The following is a 19,013-nucleotide window of genomic DNA, read 5'->3' as shown; positions in this document are numbered from 1 at the left end:
CTATTACAATAGCCAAGACATGGAAACAACCTAAGTGTCCATTGACAGATGAATGGATAAAGAAGATGTGGAACTCAGCCATAAAAAAGAATGAAATCATGTCATTTGCAGCAACATGGATGGACCTAGCGATTATCATACTAAGTGAAAGACAAATATCATACAGAGAAAGACAAATATCATGTGATGTCACTTATACATGGAATATGAAAAAATGATACAAATGAACTTATTTACAAAACAAAAATAGACTCACAGATATAGAAAACAAACTTATGGTTATCAAAGGAGAAAGAGGAGAGGGATAAATTAAGAGTTTGGGATTAACAGATACACACTACTATATATAAAATCGATCAACAACAGTGTCCTACTGTATAACACAGGGAACTATATTCAATATCTAGTAATAACCTACAGTGGAAAAGAATCTGAAAAAGAATAGATATATATGTATAACTGAATCACTTTGCTGTACACCTGAAGCTAATACAACGTTGTAAATCAACTCTACTTCCACAAAAAGTTATTTGTTTGGGGGGAAAAAAGATGGAGACACATGAATAGCGTTTTGAGAGATGAAGTGGGAATAATAAATGACAAAGGAGTTTTTCCTAAGGTGGGTGCTCCAGGAGTGTAAGGACAAAATAACTCCTCAAGGAAAGCTGCTGGCAGAACCATCTAGCTTTGAAGGCTCTGCCAGCCTCTAAAGGAGGGTTAGAATCGGGCCGGACAGAGTACAGAGGTGGTGTGTGCAGTCCAGACATGAGAAACCATCCAGAGCAGGAAAGGTGATCAGTCTCTGAGTGCAGAGTTGAAGTGATGGAACCACAGGACCTGAAGCACTGTGGCTCACCCTCCAGAGTGGAGGGGGCTCTTTCCTTCTGCCTTCCCTTCTGGCGGTTTCTGCCTTCCCTCTCCTCCTTCCCTCTACGACCATCCTTTTCATCTCTCTCCCATCCCATCCCATCCCATCCCATCCCATCCCATCCCATCCCATCCCATCCCATCCCATCCCATCCCATCCCATGCCATCTCATCCCATCCCATCCCATCCCATCCCATCCCATCCCATCCCATCCCATGCCATCTCATCCTATCCCATCCCGTCCCATGCCATCTCATCCCATCCCATCCCATGCCATCTCATGCCATCCCATCCCATGCCATCTCATCCCATCCCATCCCATCCCATGCCATCTCATCCTATCCCATCCCGTCCCATGCCATCTCATCCCATCCCATCCCATGCCATCTCATCCCATCCCATCCCATGCCATCTCATCCCATGCCATCCCATGCCATCCCATGCCATCCCATCCCATCCCATGCCATGCCATCCCATCCCATCCCGTGCCATCTCATCCCATCCCATCCCATCCCATGCCATCCCATCCCATCCCATCTCATCCCATCCCATCCCATCCCATCCCATCCCATCCCATCCCATCCCATCCCATCCCATCCCATCCCATCCCATCCCATCCCATCCCATCTCATCCCATCCCATCCCTCCACTTCTGCTTGGCCCTTCCCCTTCCTCCCCATTTTCTGGCTTTCTCTCCCCCCCACTTCCTCTTTTCTCCCATCAGTGTCTCTCATGTAGACTGAGACCTTATCACCAAATATCGCATTTATTGAATAAAAACATTACCTCCAAATGTCTCACACTGAAATTAAATGCATTAAGGCTTTTCTACACTTTTCCGGGGGAAGAAAACTGATGACACAAATTTGCTTTTTTACTTTACTGTGACCCTGGTGCTCTTCTCTTTGGGGTGGGCACCCTACATGGAAAACTTTTTCTCACAGGCTCCACCAGTTTTGCTCTTGAAATCATTGAAATTCCTGTTCCAGATGTTACTTGAAGGGATGACTTCACTTTTCTAATTTTTATTGTATTTTCTGTTTTTTCCCGACTGCTGGTCTCTGTCCTTGTGGCAGAGAACATTGACTCCAGCTGGCTGCCCACACCTGCAACTGCACCCCCAGATCTTGGTGTTGAGCACACAGTGAGGGGGCTTTTGTGGCACCCACCTCTCTTAAAGGTGCCAGAGCTGGTGCCTGGCTGGGTACCGGGGTCCTGCCTGCTTCAGAGACCCCAGGGAACTAACACTCATGAAATGTGAGCCCTAACTCTCTTTGCTTCTAGGCGATGAACACAGAAACCCAAAGAATCGTTTGCTTGTCCTTAAAGAGAGACTCCATGGCCACTTCATTCCGATTAGAGGAAGTTCAGAAGTTCACAGAATTTCTGAGTAGAAGAGAAGGTTAGAAAATGTCAGCTGTGCTCCTCAGCAGTCTTGACTAGCAGTTTTCTACAAGCAGATTTAAAAAAAGAGAACTGTTGAGGCTACCCTTTGAATAAGCATTGTGTTCATGTCATTCCGTGTGCATGTGTAGTGTGTCCCGGTGTTGACATTTATGCTACTGGTGTGGTGGCCTGGGGGGGTGATCACCCCCTGGGGGGGTGATCATGAATGATGTAGGTGTTCACAATGTCCTGAACAACATCTGCTTTGTGACAGATGTTTGGAATCAGTAATAAGAAAGGGCACGTGGCTAATCTCTGATAAATTAATCGAGTCGAACATCATCTTTATTTTTTTATTTAGGCAGATAAATGATGCCATTTGCAGCAACATGGATGGACCTAGAGATTATCATACTAAGTGAAGTCAGCCAGACAGAGAAAGACAAATATCATTTGATATCGCTTGTCTGTGGAATCTAAAAAAATGGTACAAATGAACTTATTTACGAAATAGAAAGAGACAGACATAGAAAACAAATTAATGGTTACCAAACGGGAAAGGTGGGGAAAGGTGAGGGAAGAGGGATAAATTAGGAATTTGGGAGCGACAGTACACACTACTATGTGTAAAAATGATAATCAACAAGGACCTCTACTGTATAGCACAGGGAACTCTACTCAGTATTCTATAATAATCTATATGGGAAAAGAATCTGAAAAAGAATACATATATGTGTATGTATAACTGAATCACTTTGCTGTACACCTGAAAATAACATTGTAAATCCACTATACTTCAATTTAAAATAATTAATTTATAAATAAATAAATTTAGGGAGATGGATTTATCAGCTTTTACAATGAGTCAAACAGCAGAATCTACCTTTCACCCAGAATTATGGCACCTGAAAATGTTTTCTAGGTCCCCGTTTGATTAATGAATTGAAGAGGGTCTATAATAACAGTCGCTGGAGGTTTAGCTGTTTTCTTCTTCCAAAGCAAGACTCTCAAGGGAGAAGAAGGCATCTGTGATCCAGTTGCTTCCCACCTTCCACATCTGCATCCCCATCCTAGCACACACGCACTGCTAAGGCCACCTCTGCATGAGTGAGCCGCTCAGCTGTTGCCTTGGAAGTGCAGCTGCACCTCCGGGCTTCATCAGAGTGAGTGTCCTTCTTTATAACCTATGGCAGGTTCTGGTTGCTAGAAGAATGTGACTTTTGCCTCAGGAAGAAAACGACTCCACAACTTGCATTTTAATACAAAGCTTTTAGCATACTAGGAAAAGGTGTTTTGCTATCACCCTTTACCCAAACAATAGTCTAGCCACACTTCTAAATTCAGCAATTTACTTTGTTCATATTCTTGAAATTCAGTAGTTATCAAGTGGGAATTTGACCTTTTTATGGCCCCTTTTAACAAGGAAACTATGGTCATTTAGTTCATTAATTCATTAATAAATTCATTAATTTATTGAAATTGAGCAATGTCTTTAAGTATTGACATATACCCAAAATGCCTGTTTTTGAAGCAGTAGCTCACTGTAGGTTTGCTGTCTTTTGTTGAACCATCTGCAGTCTGCATACTGTTAAATTTACAGAAATTTTCTATTAAAGTCTACAGCCTATGAAAATAAGGCTTGATTATTTTAAAAAATGTTTTCACAAGAGAATATTGTTCTTTTGTATCCTTTCTGTGTGTAGAGATTCTAGTGATGACTTTTTTTTTTTAATTTTTGTTGGAGTATGGCTGATTTACAATGTTGTGTTAGTTTCTCCTTTACAGCAAAGTGAATCATATATCTTCACTCTTTTTTAGATTCTTTTCCCATCTAGGCCATTACAGAGTATTGAGTAGAGTTCCCTGTGCTATACAGTAGGTCCTTATCAGCTATCTGTTTTATACGTAGTAGTGTGTATTTGTCAATCGCAGCCTCCCAGTTTATCCCTCCCCTGTTTCCCCCCTGGTAAATATGGTTAGCACGGATTAAATCTCGTAAGGTTCCGAGCATGCTGTTGGGTGTTTTAACCTGAATATAACAGTTGAGTCCAGGCTCTGAGACCAAGCTGCTTGGATTCAAATCCTAGAATACTATTTTCAGCGAGGTTTGACTTCCTAGTTTTTACTTGGAGTAAGTTAAGTCACTTTATCTAGTCAAGAACTAGAGCCTGTTCCTTTGTCAAGGACATATATAAGCTTCCTTACCAAAGCCAAGAATCAAAACATTTGGTTCACTAGGTCTTCACATGTCCAGGGAATAATCAGTCCAGGCTCTGTTCCCCTGCTAGAGTGGCTGCTGTCAGTAGGCATGCAGTGCCAGTAGTATTCACCTGTTTGCCCGTACAAAAGGCTCCCACTCATGGTATAGATAATAGACGGTGAGCCATTTTTCTGGTAAACACTCTGTACTTGGCTGGGTTCCTTACTTTATTCTTGTATGAGGTATTTAGTCACACATCTCAGAAACAGGTGTGTCCCCCATGACACAGTGGGTAGTGTCATGCAAAGTTGCTTAGAAATCACTCTTTGTAATTTATTTTTATATTTTATTGAAGTATAGTTGAGTTACAATGTTGTATTAATTCCTGCTGTAGAGCAAAGTGACTCAGTTATACATATACACATTCTTTTTTATATCCTTTTCCATTATGGTTTATCCCAAGAGATTGGTTATAGTTCCCTCTGCTATTTAGTAGGACTTTTTAAAATGAATTATACTGTAACTGGCCTGTGGAAATTCACAGTGCAGTGAATACGAAGATTAAACCTCTGGTCAAGCCAAAACATTTTTGTCATGCGATTTATCACAGATACCCCCAATTTAACTTGCTCTAAAATCTGAACTTTCACAGTGGATTGTGGCTGCATGTTTCTTTCCTCTACCAAAAACATGTGTCCTGTACCCAAAAGAAACTGTGCTGACTCTATGAGTATTTTAAAAGGTAAGGTACAAAGGACTGTTTTATCAAAAACTATAGATAAAATGTATGGTAAAGATTAAACATTTCTAGATTTCTAGGACCATCCGTGGTAAATTATGGTTGTTGTATAACCAGGCTGCTTCTAGATTTTTCAATTGTCACATATTCTTTTGGTCTGTGTAACATCCATTAAAGTCAGCAGAAATTGTGATGCTTAAGTCGAGGGCAGTTCTATGAAACGTATCCCTTCTGGAACATCAATTAAGGTGACAAACAAAACACTGAACTAGCTTTTAACTATTACTGGACTTGGCGATGTAAAATTAATAGAGAATACATGAATGTTATGGAGATCATTGGGTACCACTCCCTCTGGCTCATCTGTCCAGTAAAGCAAACCACAAACAACGTTCTGCAGTGATTCTTAAGCAGCTGAGTTCTGCCCTGCCTGTTAATAAATGATGTAAGTACTATAAAAATGAACAGACATCTAAACTGCAACTAGAAAAATGGTCCTCCTACAGATATATATTGTTTGTCCGTTCAGGAAAAATCTAGTAAGACTATGAAAAAAAATAAAAACCATAAACTGGCATAATTTGAATGCTCAAATTGAGGTCATTTTTATTCTAATTAAGATTTGAAAAAAAAGGACTGTTTCTGCATGCTGTTTCTAGGAAAATAACAAGCTTCAGACAGGGACCATCTGTTACACTGACCATGTAACAAGATGTTAGATTTATTCATACATAAAAATGTAGCTTGCAGTATCATATGTAAGGTCTGGTCCTGCAGATCTGCTGTGATTATCTGTGTGTACCACACCACTCAAATTATTTAATTCTCTGTTGTAAGATTGACACTATCGCTGCACGCATTCCAGCCTTGTATAACACACACACACACACACACACACACACACACACACACACACACACACACACACACACACACACACACACACACACACACACACCCTACACCTGGCGCAATTGATGGAAGTAATAACATGTTAGCAAACAGGTTTATGAAGAGGCTTCTTCTTGAGATTCCAGAGATTTCAAGGAGTTCAGCCCTGAATGAGCACTAATTTTCTTTGTTTATATCTATATTTGAAGAGCAAAGTCTGTGAAATTTGTTGGATTTCCCTGTTCTCTGTAGCTATCAGGTATTTATTTAGCACTCATGTAATTTTGGACCTATGCACTGTACAAGAATCAGTCATAGAAAGATACGCGCCTTAGTATCCAGGAGAAGGACACAGACTTTCCAGGTGCTGAGAGTTGCCTGTTATTTGATTAAACAATACGATAGCCCTTGGATTCAAGGGATAAAGTGAAATATTTCAAAGGTTTATTTTTCTAGTTCCTTACTAAGTAAAGTGATGTCTTACACACCTAAACGGTGTTTGGGTGACAGGTACAGTTTGGTGCAATATTGCTAAAGGAGCTTAAGTTTTTAAATGTCACTGTACCTTCCCTAGGCTCCCATAGGTAGAAGGGTTAGGAACCTCTTGTGCTTTGGCATTTATGAAATCAGCCAGTGTGAAAGGGTTTCATCTATTAAATGTGAGTTCTTGGAAAGAGAAAGGAGTGATAAAGGTAGTTCTATTTTCCCTCCCCCCTTAGGATACCAGAACTACAGAAGACAGGCGTTTAAGGAGCTGTTTCTGACTGATTTTTAAAACTATGGTTTATTAAAGAATTTTCACTCTTCCTGCTTTCAAAAAGCATTTAGTACAGCTTGCAATAAAAACACTGACACAGTAAGACTAAAAATGCAGCAAAACACAAAAAAGGCAAAAGGCAAGTAGTAAAAACAGAGGAGGAAGAAGATAATTTATATATTCTAAAAGAAGAAGAATGAATGAAAAGCCTAAACCCAAAAAGAAGTTACATAATTAAACTCAAATCTTAGTTTCTAATCTCTATCAAAGTATAGCAGGTAGGATTATGGGTTGCAAAGATTCGTTTTTTACTGAGGTATAGTTGATTACAATGTTATATAAGTTGCAGGCGTACAGCACAGTGATTCACAATTTTTAAAGGTTATACTCCATTTATAATTATTATAAAATATTGGCTATATTCCCTGTTGTACAATATATTCTTGTGTCTTACCAATTTTATACATAGTAGTTTGTTCCTATTACTCCCCTACTCCTATCTTGCCCCTCCTCCCTTCCCGCTCCCCACTGGTAACCACTAGTTTGTTCCCTGTGTCTGTGAGTCTGTTTCTTTTTTGTTATATTCACTAGTTTGTTTTATTTTTTAGATTCCACATATAAGGGATATCATATAGTATTTTGTCTTTCTCTGTCTGATGTATTTCACTAAGCATAATACCCTCCAAGTCCATCCATGTTGTTGCAAATGTCAAAACTTCATTCTTTTTTATGGCTGAGTAGTATTCCATTGTGTGTGTGTGTGTGTGTGTGTGTGTGTGTGTGTGTGTGTGTGTGTGTGTGTGTGTATCACATCTTCTTTATCCATTCATCTGTTGATGAACACTTAGGTTGTTTCCATATCTTGACTGTTGTAAATAGTGCTTCTGTGAGCATTGGGGTTCATGTATCTTTTCAAATTAGTGTTTTAATTTTCTTCAGATATATACCCTGGAGTGGAATTGCCAGGTCATATGGTAGTTCTAGTTTTAGTTTTTTTGAGAAACCTCCATACTTTTTTCCACAGTGGTTGCACCAATTTACATTACCACCAACAGTGTACCAGGGTTCCCATTTCTCCACATCCTCTCCAACATTTGTTATTTGTGGTCTTTTTGATGATAGCCATTCTGACAGCTGTGAGGTGATAGCTCATTGTGGTTTTAATTTGCATTTCTCTGATGATTAACAACATTGAGCATCTTTTCATGTACCTTATAGCCATGATGGCCTGATGGCCTCCTTTGGAAAAATGTCTATTCAGGTCTTCTGCCCATTTTTTAATTGGGTTGTTTGGTTTTTTGATATTGAGTTATATGAGCTGTTTATATATTTTGGACATTAACCCTTTATTTGTCATATAATTTGGAAATATTTTTTGTTTTTTGATATAAAAATTTTTAATTGCAATAAAATACTTATAGCATACAATTTATCATCTTAACCATTTTTAACTGTATAGTTCAGTAATGTTAAATACATTCACATTGTTATGTAAACAAGTGCCCATTCCCTCCTACTCCCAACCCCTGGTAACAACCATTCTACTTCCTGTCTTTATGAATTTAACGACTCTAGGTATCTCAGATAAATGGACTCATACAGTATTTGTCTTTCTGTGACTGCCTTATTTCACTTTGCATAACGTCATCAAGGTTCATCCAGGTTGTAGCATGTGTTAGAATATCCTTCCTTTTTAAGGCTAAATAATATTCCATCGTATGTATATGCCACACTTTATCATTCATCTATCAGTGAACATTGGATTGCTTCCACCTTCTGGATATTTTTAATAGTGCTGTGATGAACATGAGTGTATAAATATCTCTTCAAGAGCCTGCTTTCAGTTCTTGCAGAGATTCTTTAAGTTGAAGTTAGCTTGCATTCTCCTTGTAGATGGCCATAGCATGAGGTGTCCCTGTAGGTGTTCAGGCTAATGCTTAGAGCTCCTGAGTCCTATGGTACCCATAACCTGGAATGTGTTGTGGTTTGGGCTTATCAAATGTCTGTTTCTATCAGAGTAGAACATAAATATGATTCCAGGAATGTATTTAGTTTGGGGCAATAATTTCCTAAATCAGCTACCTCCAATATGGACCTCCAGAAAACTGAACAGCTAAGACTTTCAAATACATTTTTAGTAGTGTTTTGGTAAGCCAGTACTTGAAAACTGAAACAGGAGTGTTCCTTCTGACAGCCATTGGCCAATAGGTTCAGTGGACTATTCTCATAATGTGAAGGAGGGCAACACTGTTAACATATAATAATGGCAAGAGCGCATGGGTCCTGTAGATACACAAGTTGTTCAGATCGTTTAGCTACTAAGTCAAAAGCAGGCAACTAGCATACAAATCATTTAAATTGTGAATGCCCTTCCCACTCTGATTTTAATGGGCCTTTTTCTAATTCTCACTCTTATTATGAGAATAAATTCCAACCCTGAATTCTCTCAAAAACCAGGAAAAAAAGTATTTTCTAATTCTTTGATTATTCACTTTTATTCCAGGTGAATCAGGTTTAGAGACATTAGATTCTTTTAATTTAATATTTTAAAACTACTTCCAAATGATCATATGATTGCAGTTTAGTGTAACACGTCCTAAGAGAGGACCAGCTGAAGTTGTAGCTGTGAATAAAATTGGTTTGCTAGCTTAAGAAAATGACAAAACTACTGAAATGTTTCTTTCATTCTTTTTTCTTCTTTTTTGAAGAGTGTCTTTGAAAATATTTTAGAACTGTCGTTTTCATGGATTTTAAGCCAAGGTCTATGGAATTGGAACTGGATCTCTATGACCATTTTGGTTGTTGTGTTTATTTATTTAAAAGTGGAGCTTATGCTGTCCCTGCAAATGAGATGATATTTATAAATCAATGACATGTCCACAGAAGTAGAGACTGATGACTGTCAGTTTTTCAGGTCTGATGTTTGCTTTAATACAAGGATATTTCCTATCTCAAAAATCTCCTACTAGGGCTTCCCTGGTGGCGCAGTGGTTGAAAGTCCGCCTGCCGATGCAGGGGACCCGGGTTCATGCCCTGGTCCAGAAAGATCCCACATGCCGCGGAGTGGCTGGGCCCGTGAGCCATGGCCACTGAGCCTGCGCGTCCGGAGCCTGTGCTCCGCAACGGGAGAGGCCACAACAGTGAGAGGCCCGCGTACTGCAAAAAAAAAAAAAAAATCCTACTGCCTTTATATTAGCCCACTGTTAAGAGTGAATTTTGCGTTTACTTTTACTTTCTAGAAACATTATACAAATTTCATCTCTTTCCCAAGGTAATCTTGGGAATACCAAGGTATTGTTACATTTTTTTTACTCAAAATGAAGTAAGATTATTAAATGAATAAAAGCATGTCGCAAAGAAGAGTATTTCTGTGAAGTAATGTTGCAGAATTAATCCCAGTATCATGCCAAAAAGATTGTCCTTATTTCAGCTTCTTTGGATGTGCATTCCTGTGCGTTTAGTCTAATTGTGCAAAAATGATGTGAAGTAAAATGTGTTTCTAAGATGGCCTATTTTCTTGAAATTTTAAGCTATATTGAGGACACAGTACTCTTCATTTAGAGAACTCAATTTCATGCAGTCGAAGCAGCAATGGAATTTGAAAAACACAACATCTTACTGCATAATGGTGAGCGAAAAATAAACAAATGAGTGAATGTAATAGCAAAACATCTGAGGTTCCAAATATCTCTTTATAGCTGTAAAGAGATACTCTGGAGGAAAGAGCTATAAATGATTGAGCCAGCAGCATGGAGAGAGGAAAAGGCATGAGTTTTGAAGTAAAAAACCTGGGTTTAGATCCATGGCTACATCATATACCTAAATTATTTTCTTGTCATGAACATGAGAATGATTCTGCACAAGGCATTATGAGAACTAGCAAGAGGAAATTTAAATTTGGGCATGGTAGGCACTCCGTAAGTAATAGCTCTGAAAACCATAGAGGTTCTCAAGAAAGAGTTAAAGAGATGCTGTTCCTACTGAAGTGAAAAAAAAGTGCTTTTTATTTTTAGGTGTGTTGTTACACATTAACCTTATAATCTGTTTTCAAGTGGAACCTGAGGTCTCTCTTTAGTAACCTTTCATCTGTGTGTGGATGTTTCGCTAACACATCTGATAACAGAAACACTTTGACACAGAGGCATTTCATTCTCATGTTCTACTCTGGGCAAGTCACGCCTGCCTTCCTGAAAATCTGAGTCCTCTCCAGTTTCTCTCCTGATTTATTTACCATCCTGCATATAGAAATAACAGCAAGAACACAGTCTTATTTTCCTGAAAAGTCATTTTAAGAATTTGATTAGGGACTTCCCTGGTGGCGCAGTGGTTAAGAATCCGCCTGCCAACACAGGGGACACTGGTTTGATCCCTGGTCCTGGAAGATCCCACACGCTGCGGAGCGGCTAAGCTCATGTGCCAAAACTACTGAGCCTGCGCTCTAGAGCCCACGAGCCACAACTACTGAGTCCGTGTGCCACAACTACTGAAGCCCGTGTGCCTAGAGCCAGTGCTCCTCAACAAACAGAAGCCACCACAATGAGAAGCTCGGGCACTGCAACTAAGAGTAGCCCCTGCTCACCGCAACTAGAGAAAGCCAGTGCTCAGCAGTGAAGACCCATCGCTGCTAATTAATTAATTAATTAAAATGCACTGCCTTTCCTCCAAAGGTGTCAGTGTGCCTGACAGCAATTTATTAAGACACAATCGGGCTTCCCTGGTGGCACGGTGGTTGAGAGTCCGCCTGCCGATGGCGCGGGTTCGTGTCCCGGTCCGGGAAGATCCCACATGCCGCGGAGCGGCTGGGCCCGTGAGCCATGGCCGCTGAGCCTGTGTGTCCGGAGCCTGTGCTCCGCAACGGGAGAGGCCACAACAGTGAGAGGCCCGTGTACCGCAAAAAAAAAAAAAAAACTACCCACAATCATGAGTAGGTTCTAAGAAATTATTTAAAAAACAAATAAAATGAAGAATTTGATTATTTCTTGGTTTGTTTTAACCAAAATGATCATTGGTCTCCAAGAAGCATTTTATTCTCCCCATGATATCAGCAACAACAACAAATGCTAACATTTGTACCATGCTTTATAATTTGAGAACTTCCATACAGCTGGTCCCTACATCTCTGCAAAGTAGGAATTCATTGTTAATTCCCCGCTTCACACATGAGAAGCCTGGAACTCAGAAGTGACACGATGCCAGGCTCCCAAAGCCAGCACGCTGAGGGGCCAGTGGGCCGTGCATCTCTACGCCCTGCTGTGGCAAAGCCAAGGATGCCTGTTCTGCCTCCAGCACAAGGGAGAAGAAGGGGTCAAATGCTTAGGAGCACACTTCCCAAACCGCACAGCTTCAAATGCGTGTTGTGTTATATTCCACGGGTGTCCAGATTTGCAAGCCACTTCACCAATTTTACAATCTAAATCTCTCCCTTTTTTTTTATTTAAAAAAATTTTTTTAACATCTTTATTGGAGTACGATTGCTTTACAATGGTGTGTTAGTTTCTGCTTTATAACAAAGTGAATCAGCTATACATATACATATTTCCCGATATCTCTTCCCTCTTGCATCTCCCTCCCTCCCACCCTCCCTATCCCACCCCTCTAGGTGGTCATAAAGCACCGAGCCGATCTCCCTGTGCTATGTGGCTGCTTCCCACTAGCTATCGGTTTTGCATTTGGTAGTATGAGAAACTTCTTGAGAACTTCACAAATACCGTATCTATTTCATTAGCCATTTGATCTTACTTTCTGTAAGTTTTCAGTATTCCCTTTCTCTAATCATCATCCTCAGTTGCACATCTGTGTGTCTGCAGTTCATTTTGTTGTTTTCACTTGTCCTCTTTCCTTTAGGCTTTCCTTCTCTCTCATTCGTTCATGAAACACTTTGGAGCAAATATTGACACATGGCACTTGCCTATCAGACTCTATTTGACGTTCACAGAGGTCAGTCAGACGTGGACCTGCCTTTAAGATGCTTATAGTTGGCAATCAGAATGGTGGTAGTGAACTGAGCCTTTTCCCCCCTCTGAACACATAGAAATTTTGCATTAAAAAAATCTTAATTATATAACCAAGTTCAAAAGAAAAGAAAAAAAACAGGTCTAAAAACAGGAAATTCACAGCTAGAGTGGTTTAACTTGGAGTTAAAGCTACACGTGGCCCACAGACTATTGGATGTAGAAAGATGCCTTAGGGACGTGCATTAGAGCACAAACAGGAACAGGACGCAAGAATGTAGACTCCAGCAAGACCAGGGCATGAAATGGAGCCCCCTGCCAAAAGCCAGGCTCTGCAAAGATTTCACTGTCTACTAACAAGGACAGTAAAACCCAGCAAGCCAGCCAGCCCAGGGACATAGCAAGGAAGCTGAAAGAAATAAGAAATACAAGCCTGCACCACATCAAGTATGGAGTCTAAAATTTAAACAACGCAGTCTTGCAAAAAGCATTTAAGCTGAGAAATTAGCATCAAAACTGGCAGAACCAGTGAAATGCTTGTACCCCGATAGTTATAAATGCTGAAACTTCCTGTAGAGTCCCTTCCACAAGACAGCGCCCCTGGGATTCACCTAGAAAACAGTATATACCAAAATAATGCATGTTAGATAGGCATATGAGCATCCCCCCAAAAAACGAATTTAAAACATTTGAAAGAAACTATAAAATAAACATGTTAACAGTATTTAGAGATAGAATAGGTAAGGTATAATTTAGAGGAAGGGGATGTAGTAACCATAAAGTAAGAAGTCTGTCATGGAAAATAACAGAAGTGTTTGAGAAAGAACCAAATAGAGCATTTCTAGGCACCCAGGCACTAAAAACATCCAAATGAAAACACTGGAGGCATTAAACAGGTTAGCCCACAGAAAAGGAAAAAAAATTATTAGAAAATAGATCTGAGAAAACTGTCTAGAATGCAGTACAGACAGATAAAAAGAAAATATAAAAGGGAGGTAAATGTGGAAGACAGTGAGATGGTCCAACACACTGCTAACAGGTGTTCAAAAAGGAAAAATAGCAGGAATGGGGTGGGGATGATGTTTGAAGAAACAATCTAAGACCATTTCAGAACTTAAGAAATACCTGCATCTTCAAGTCAAATAAGGACATTGAGTCCCGAGCAAGAGAAATAAAAATCAGTCTGCACCTCCGTCCTTCATATTGAAACTGCAGACATCAAAAATAAACAGAGGGGCTTCCCTGGTGGCGCAGTGGTTGAGAGTCCGCCTGCCGGTGCAGGGGACACGGGTTCGTGCCCTGGTCTGGGAAGATCCTACGTGCCGCAGAGCGGCTGGGCCCGTGAGCCATGGCCGATGAGCCTGCGCGTCTGGAGCCTGTGCTCCGCAACGGGAGAGGCCACAACAGTGAGAGGCCCGCATACTGCCAAAAATAAATAAATTAATTAATTTTAAAAATTTAAAAATATAAACAGAGGAAAAATTTTTTAAGCTACCAAAGAGAAGATGCAAATTCCCTACCTGTAAAAGAATGACAATTAGACTAACAAGAAATTTCCCAAAAGCAGTAGTGAAGGACCAGGTGTAATGGAATATTATCTTCAAAGTACTGAGGGAAATTACCTGTCACACTAGAAATCTATAACGTGTTAAAACTATCATTCAAGAATAAAGGTGAAATAAAGACATTTTCAAACATATCAAGACTGAAAGATTTGAACATTCAGCAACTGACCGCTGCTGAAAGAATTACAAATATATATGAGTGTGTACCCCGATAGCTTAAATCCAGGCTTCTCATATGTAAAACTGGGAATTAACACAAATTCCTACTTTGCAGAGATGTAGGGACCAGCTCTATGGAAGTTCTTAAATTGTAAAGCACTGTACAAATGTTAGCTTTTGTTGTTGTTGCTGGTATCATGGGGAGAATAAAATGCTTCTTGGAGACCGATGATCATTTGGGTTAAAACAAACCAAGAACCCAGTTGAACCCAGTAGTACGGAGTGGAGTGCAAAAAGCAATGGTGATGAGAGAAATATGTTTGTAACTCTAAACAGACGTGGGGTGTGGATGTGAGAGAGAGACAGACTGATTTCAAGGGTGATCTGAAAACAAGTTGAAATTTAAATACTAAAGAGGAATAAGATGCAGGATGGGAAGCAATGGACCAAAGATAAAGTACTCGACATCTTTTCAGTTTCTCATGGAAAAGCTATTGATTAACTTTAGATTTTTAAGTATGCAAGTTCATAACTTGATAATTATTTTAAGAGTAAAAATAGAATGTGTATCTTCTAAATCCCAATAGATGAGCAAAGAGGTTTTTTTTTTAATTTTGTAAGCTGGATCCATGTAACAAAAGGAAGGAAAGTAGAGCGAAAGGAGGGGAGAAAGTTAGAATGGTGGAAAAAATATCCAAGTATATTAGTAATCATGATAAATGAAAACAGATTAAACTGAGCTAGTATAACACAAAGACTCTCAGATTCTTTTAATCCAGCTTTTTGCTGTTTAAAAGATACATGTGTGATATATAATTATGTCGGAACTTTGTAAACAAGGGATGTTTTAAAAGGGCATTCCGGGCAAATTCTAAAGAGACAGCAAAAGAAGGAGACAAGAAGGAAGAAAGGGAGGGAGGGAGGAAGGGAGGGACTAAGGAAAGATCATCGGACAAAATTTTTAAGGCAAAAAAATATTATGAATAAAGATGGTATTAGTGATAGGAGGGAAAAAAAGCTTTCAATAAAATGGATAAAGATATGAAGAGACAAATCATCAAAGAAGAAACCCAAATGGTCAGAAAACATTTGAAGAAATGTTTCAGCCTGCTGGGTGATAATGGCAATGCAAATAAAAGCAACAGTGGGATAACCCTTTCAACCCCCATCAGATGGCGGAAAAAAAAAAATTCAAATCAGTTAATGATAGGTATTCATGGCATGTGGAATAAAAGGACATATCTATCGTCTCTTACTGGTTGGAATGAAAGCAGCAGATGTGCACACATCTATGACTCAGCAGTTCTATTTTTGTCCTGTATTTTAGAGCAGTGCCCAAGGATGTCCCTTGGGCATCATCTGTAATACTCGTAAAGTGGAAACAAACCCAAGTGTCCGTCCGGAGTGGAATGGATTAGTAAACTGTGATGTATTCAAACCGATGAAACTCACAGCAGGGAAAATGTCCTTGCTTAGAGTTACCTGTGTGAAAATGGATACGTCGTAGAATCACAACGTTGAATAAAAATAAGTTGCAGAAGGATATGCATATCTATTTTCAAATTTACATAAAACCAAGCAGTACTGTGTGCTGTTTTTATGAATACATACGTGTGTGTAAAGTATACACATCTGAGAGGAAATAATAATCTCCCAAAGTGAGTGGTTCACTTCTTCAATGAGGAAGATGAATGGGGACAGGGAGGGAGACAGAGCGGGCCTCAACTCGGCCGTGTTTATTTTATAAAGATCGAAAGCTAATACGGCAAAAATATTAGCATTTATTCTTAATTCTGCATGGTAGGTCCATAGGCTCCTGCTATTTTTCTGTGTGTGTGTGTTTGTGTGTGTATGTGTGTGTGTTTTAAAAATATTTCCTTAATTAAACATAGCTCCCGGAAAGACACATACCATGTGATATCACTTATATGTGGAATCTAAAATACAACACAAATGAACATATCTACAAAACAGAAACAGACTCACAGACGTAGAGAACAGACTTGTGGTTGCCAAGGGGGAGAGGGGTGGAGATGGATAGACTGGGAGTTTGGGGTTAGTAGATGCAAACTATTATGTATAGGATGGATAAACAACAGGGTCCTACTGTATAGCACAGGGAACTATATTCAATATCCTGTGATAAACCATAATGGAAAAGAATATAAAAAAGAATTTATATATATATGTATAACTGAATCACTTTGCTGTACATCGGAAATTAACAACATTGTAAATCAACTCTACTTCAATAAAAAAATAAATTAAAAAAATGATAACAATATCTCTTAGCCTGTTATGGGAAGGGAGAGACACATAGCAATAATACCAAGCAAAATTCTATGTGTTCCATTATGGGTTTTTTACAAATGTCTTTCAGACTTGGGATAAAAGAGATTTTTGCCATTTGAACCCAAGAGTGCATCCGGAAGAGGTATCGCAGGGTTGCTTTGCTACAGACACCCACCTGGTTCGGTCACGCATAGAAATAGATCGGCCATCGTGACCTCCTTTTCTGTGTCTATAGCCTTTGTCAAGTCCTTTCCCATTTCTCACTAGTAAACTCTTTTTTACTAATTTCATTCTGGTCATCATAACAGAGTACTTATCCAGGGCCTCCCAAAAGAATTATTACTTTGAGGAGAAACATCTGAACAACTAAATGATGCCTTACTTCCTTCTCACGGAAAGAGAAAATAATGAGTTCTGTCGTAAAATCATGAGGATTTTTATGGAAACACTTGGATTTGGCGGAGAAAGTAGCTTGGTTGGCTGTTTAAATGGACACGTGTATGTATCACACAAACTCCCATATCACTTTCTCCCTGTACTGGAGAGATTCCATTTGAGGAATCTTTTAAAATGTTGTCTGATTTCCCTTTTGAAATGTGCTGCTGCAAAGAGTTAACGGACACGTTTCACGACCTCTGTAAAGGGGTCCGTGTAGAAATAAGACTGTTCATCACTGTCCTGCATCCACAGCATCTAACACAGCCCTTCCAAATAGTAAGTGCTTGGGATCACTGGCCAAAGAGGAACAGGCATCTCCAGGCTTCCCCCCACATCACAGCAGCTTCTCTGCTTGGTGGACAATCTCACGATCACACACGCCACCATCACTTGTTGTCACTCTTGACGTAAAATGAAATCACGGCGCGCTTTGAGAAAGGTTGGTTTCGGTGCTTCTGACACATTCTCCCAATGGACGAGTCAACAGCCTGACAGGGTTGGTCTGTAAGCCATTTACCAGTCACCGTGCAAGGCAGCTGACTTGCCTTGCAAGTACACCTCTGCTCCATGTTGAAGCCAAAAGCAAATGAGAGATCTGACCCAGATCTCTCATCAGGCTGCCTTGGGCCGCCAATCTGGGTCTGATCGTGGACACTGCCTTCTCAGACATCTTTGCTTTTCCTTTGCAGAGAGAAGATGCACCAGTCTGCCATGTACGAGCTTTGCCAGGGGATGCACCAGATCAGCCTTCAGTTTGTCCGGCTGCAGCTCACCTTTGAGGAATACACCGTCATGAAAGTGTTGCTGCTGCTGAGCACAAGTAAACTGACACCCACCTGGCCCTTCTCCTACATTGTCACATCATCTCCCCTTTAGGAGAGTTGCCTATTTATAGGGTCAGGGAGTCGATATGCAAAAAAAATAGGAGGAGGTGGGCGGAGGGCTTTGGTGTCGGATGAACTAAGTTACTTGCAGAGTATGAAGCTTTGGGTAGAGCATCTGCCTTGATTCCTTCATCCATCTGATTTGTTAAGTGTCTGTTATGTGTATGGTGGGACTGGGCAATTCAGGAACGACTGGGATGAATGAGGCACAGTCTCCACCCTCAGGGAGTTTTACCGTAAGATAAATTCCAAGGTAGTTTTAATACATTGTGGAAAGGGATTATCTACCGTGATAGAGATAAAGAGGGGGCTCTTCTCTGGGGGCTCAGAGAACAGAAGCACATGCTCAGTTCTGGGTATCAGGGAGGGATTCGTGGTGAAGCTGCAACTCAGAGAGCTTTGCTGGGATGAGGGGTTGAATCTGAGGCAGGAGCTGGCCTTCCTGCTGGGGAACACAGCACGAGCGAGCGTGGCAGGGTGGGAAGCAGACCCATGCAATAGCACTTAGTTCTCGGGAACTGTTTTGCCTGTTAATGTTTTAAATTTTTTATCTCATTTCTGTATCCACTAAATTTTTCAAGGCACATCAGGTGGTATTGGATTGGGGAGAAGTGGGGAATTAGGTTGGGATGCAGATTGGGCCGGAAGATTCCCACCTGTTGAAGACAACTGGTGTCTATTAGGCGAGCAGGGGAGTGTGGTACCAAAGGCTCTGAGCAGTAGGGTGACATGACCAAAGGGATCCTTCATGGCTTTATGAACATGTATCTGACAGTAAACTGGATGAGAGGGAATGGGACAGGGAGGGAGAGAGGCCAAGCCAGACAGAGAATTGAGCCAGACTAGAAGCCTAGAGACCTGCTGTGAGGCTGTTGAAATAACA

General features: G+C 40.3%; 1 protein-coding gene across 1 annotated transcript in view; it reads left to right on the top strand.

The window, feature by feature from the left end:
• The window catches only part of NR3C2 (nuclear receptor subfamily 3 group C member 2), a 368,768-nt gene that overhangs the window by 312,235 nt on the left and 37,520 nt on the right, over positions 1 to 19,013 (top strand). The window contains exon 7 of the mRNA XM_060147724.1: positions 17,936 to 18,066. Coding sequence (XP_060003707.1) covers positions 17,936 to 18,066 — 131 coding nt within the window. The remainder of the gene's footprint in view (positions 1 to 17,935; positions 18,067 to 19,013) is intronic.

The sequence above is a fragment of the Lagenorhynchus albirostris genome, chromosome 4 (genome assembly GCF_949774975.1).
Source record: "Lagenorhynchus albirostris chromosome 4, mLagAlb1.1, whole genome shotgun sequence".
NCBI classification, from domain to species: Eukaryota; Metazoa; Chordata; class Mammalia; order Artiodactyla; family Delphinidae; genus Lagenorhynchus; species Lagenorhynchus albirostris.
The sequence above is the reverse complement of the archived record's forward strand: the minus strand, read 5'-3'. Positions and strand labels throughout refer to the sequence as shown.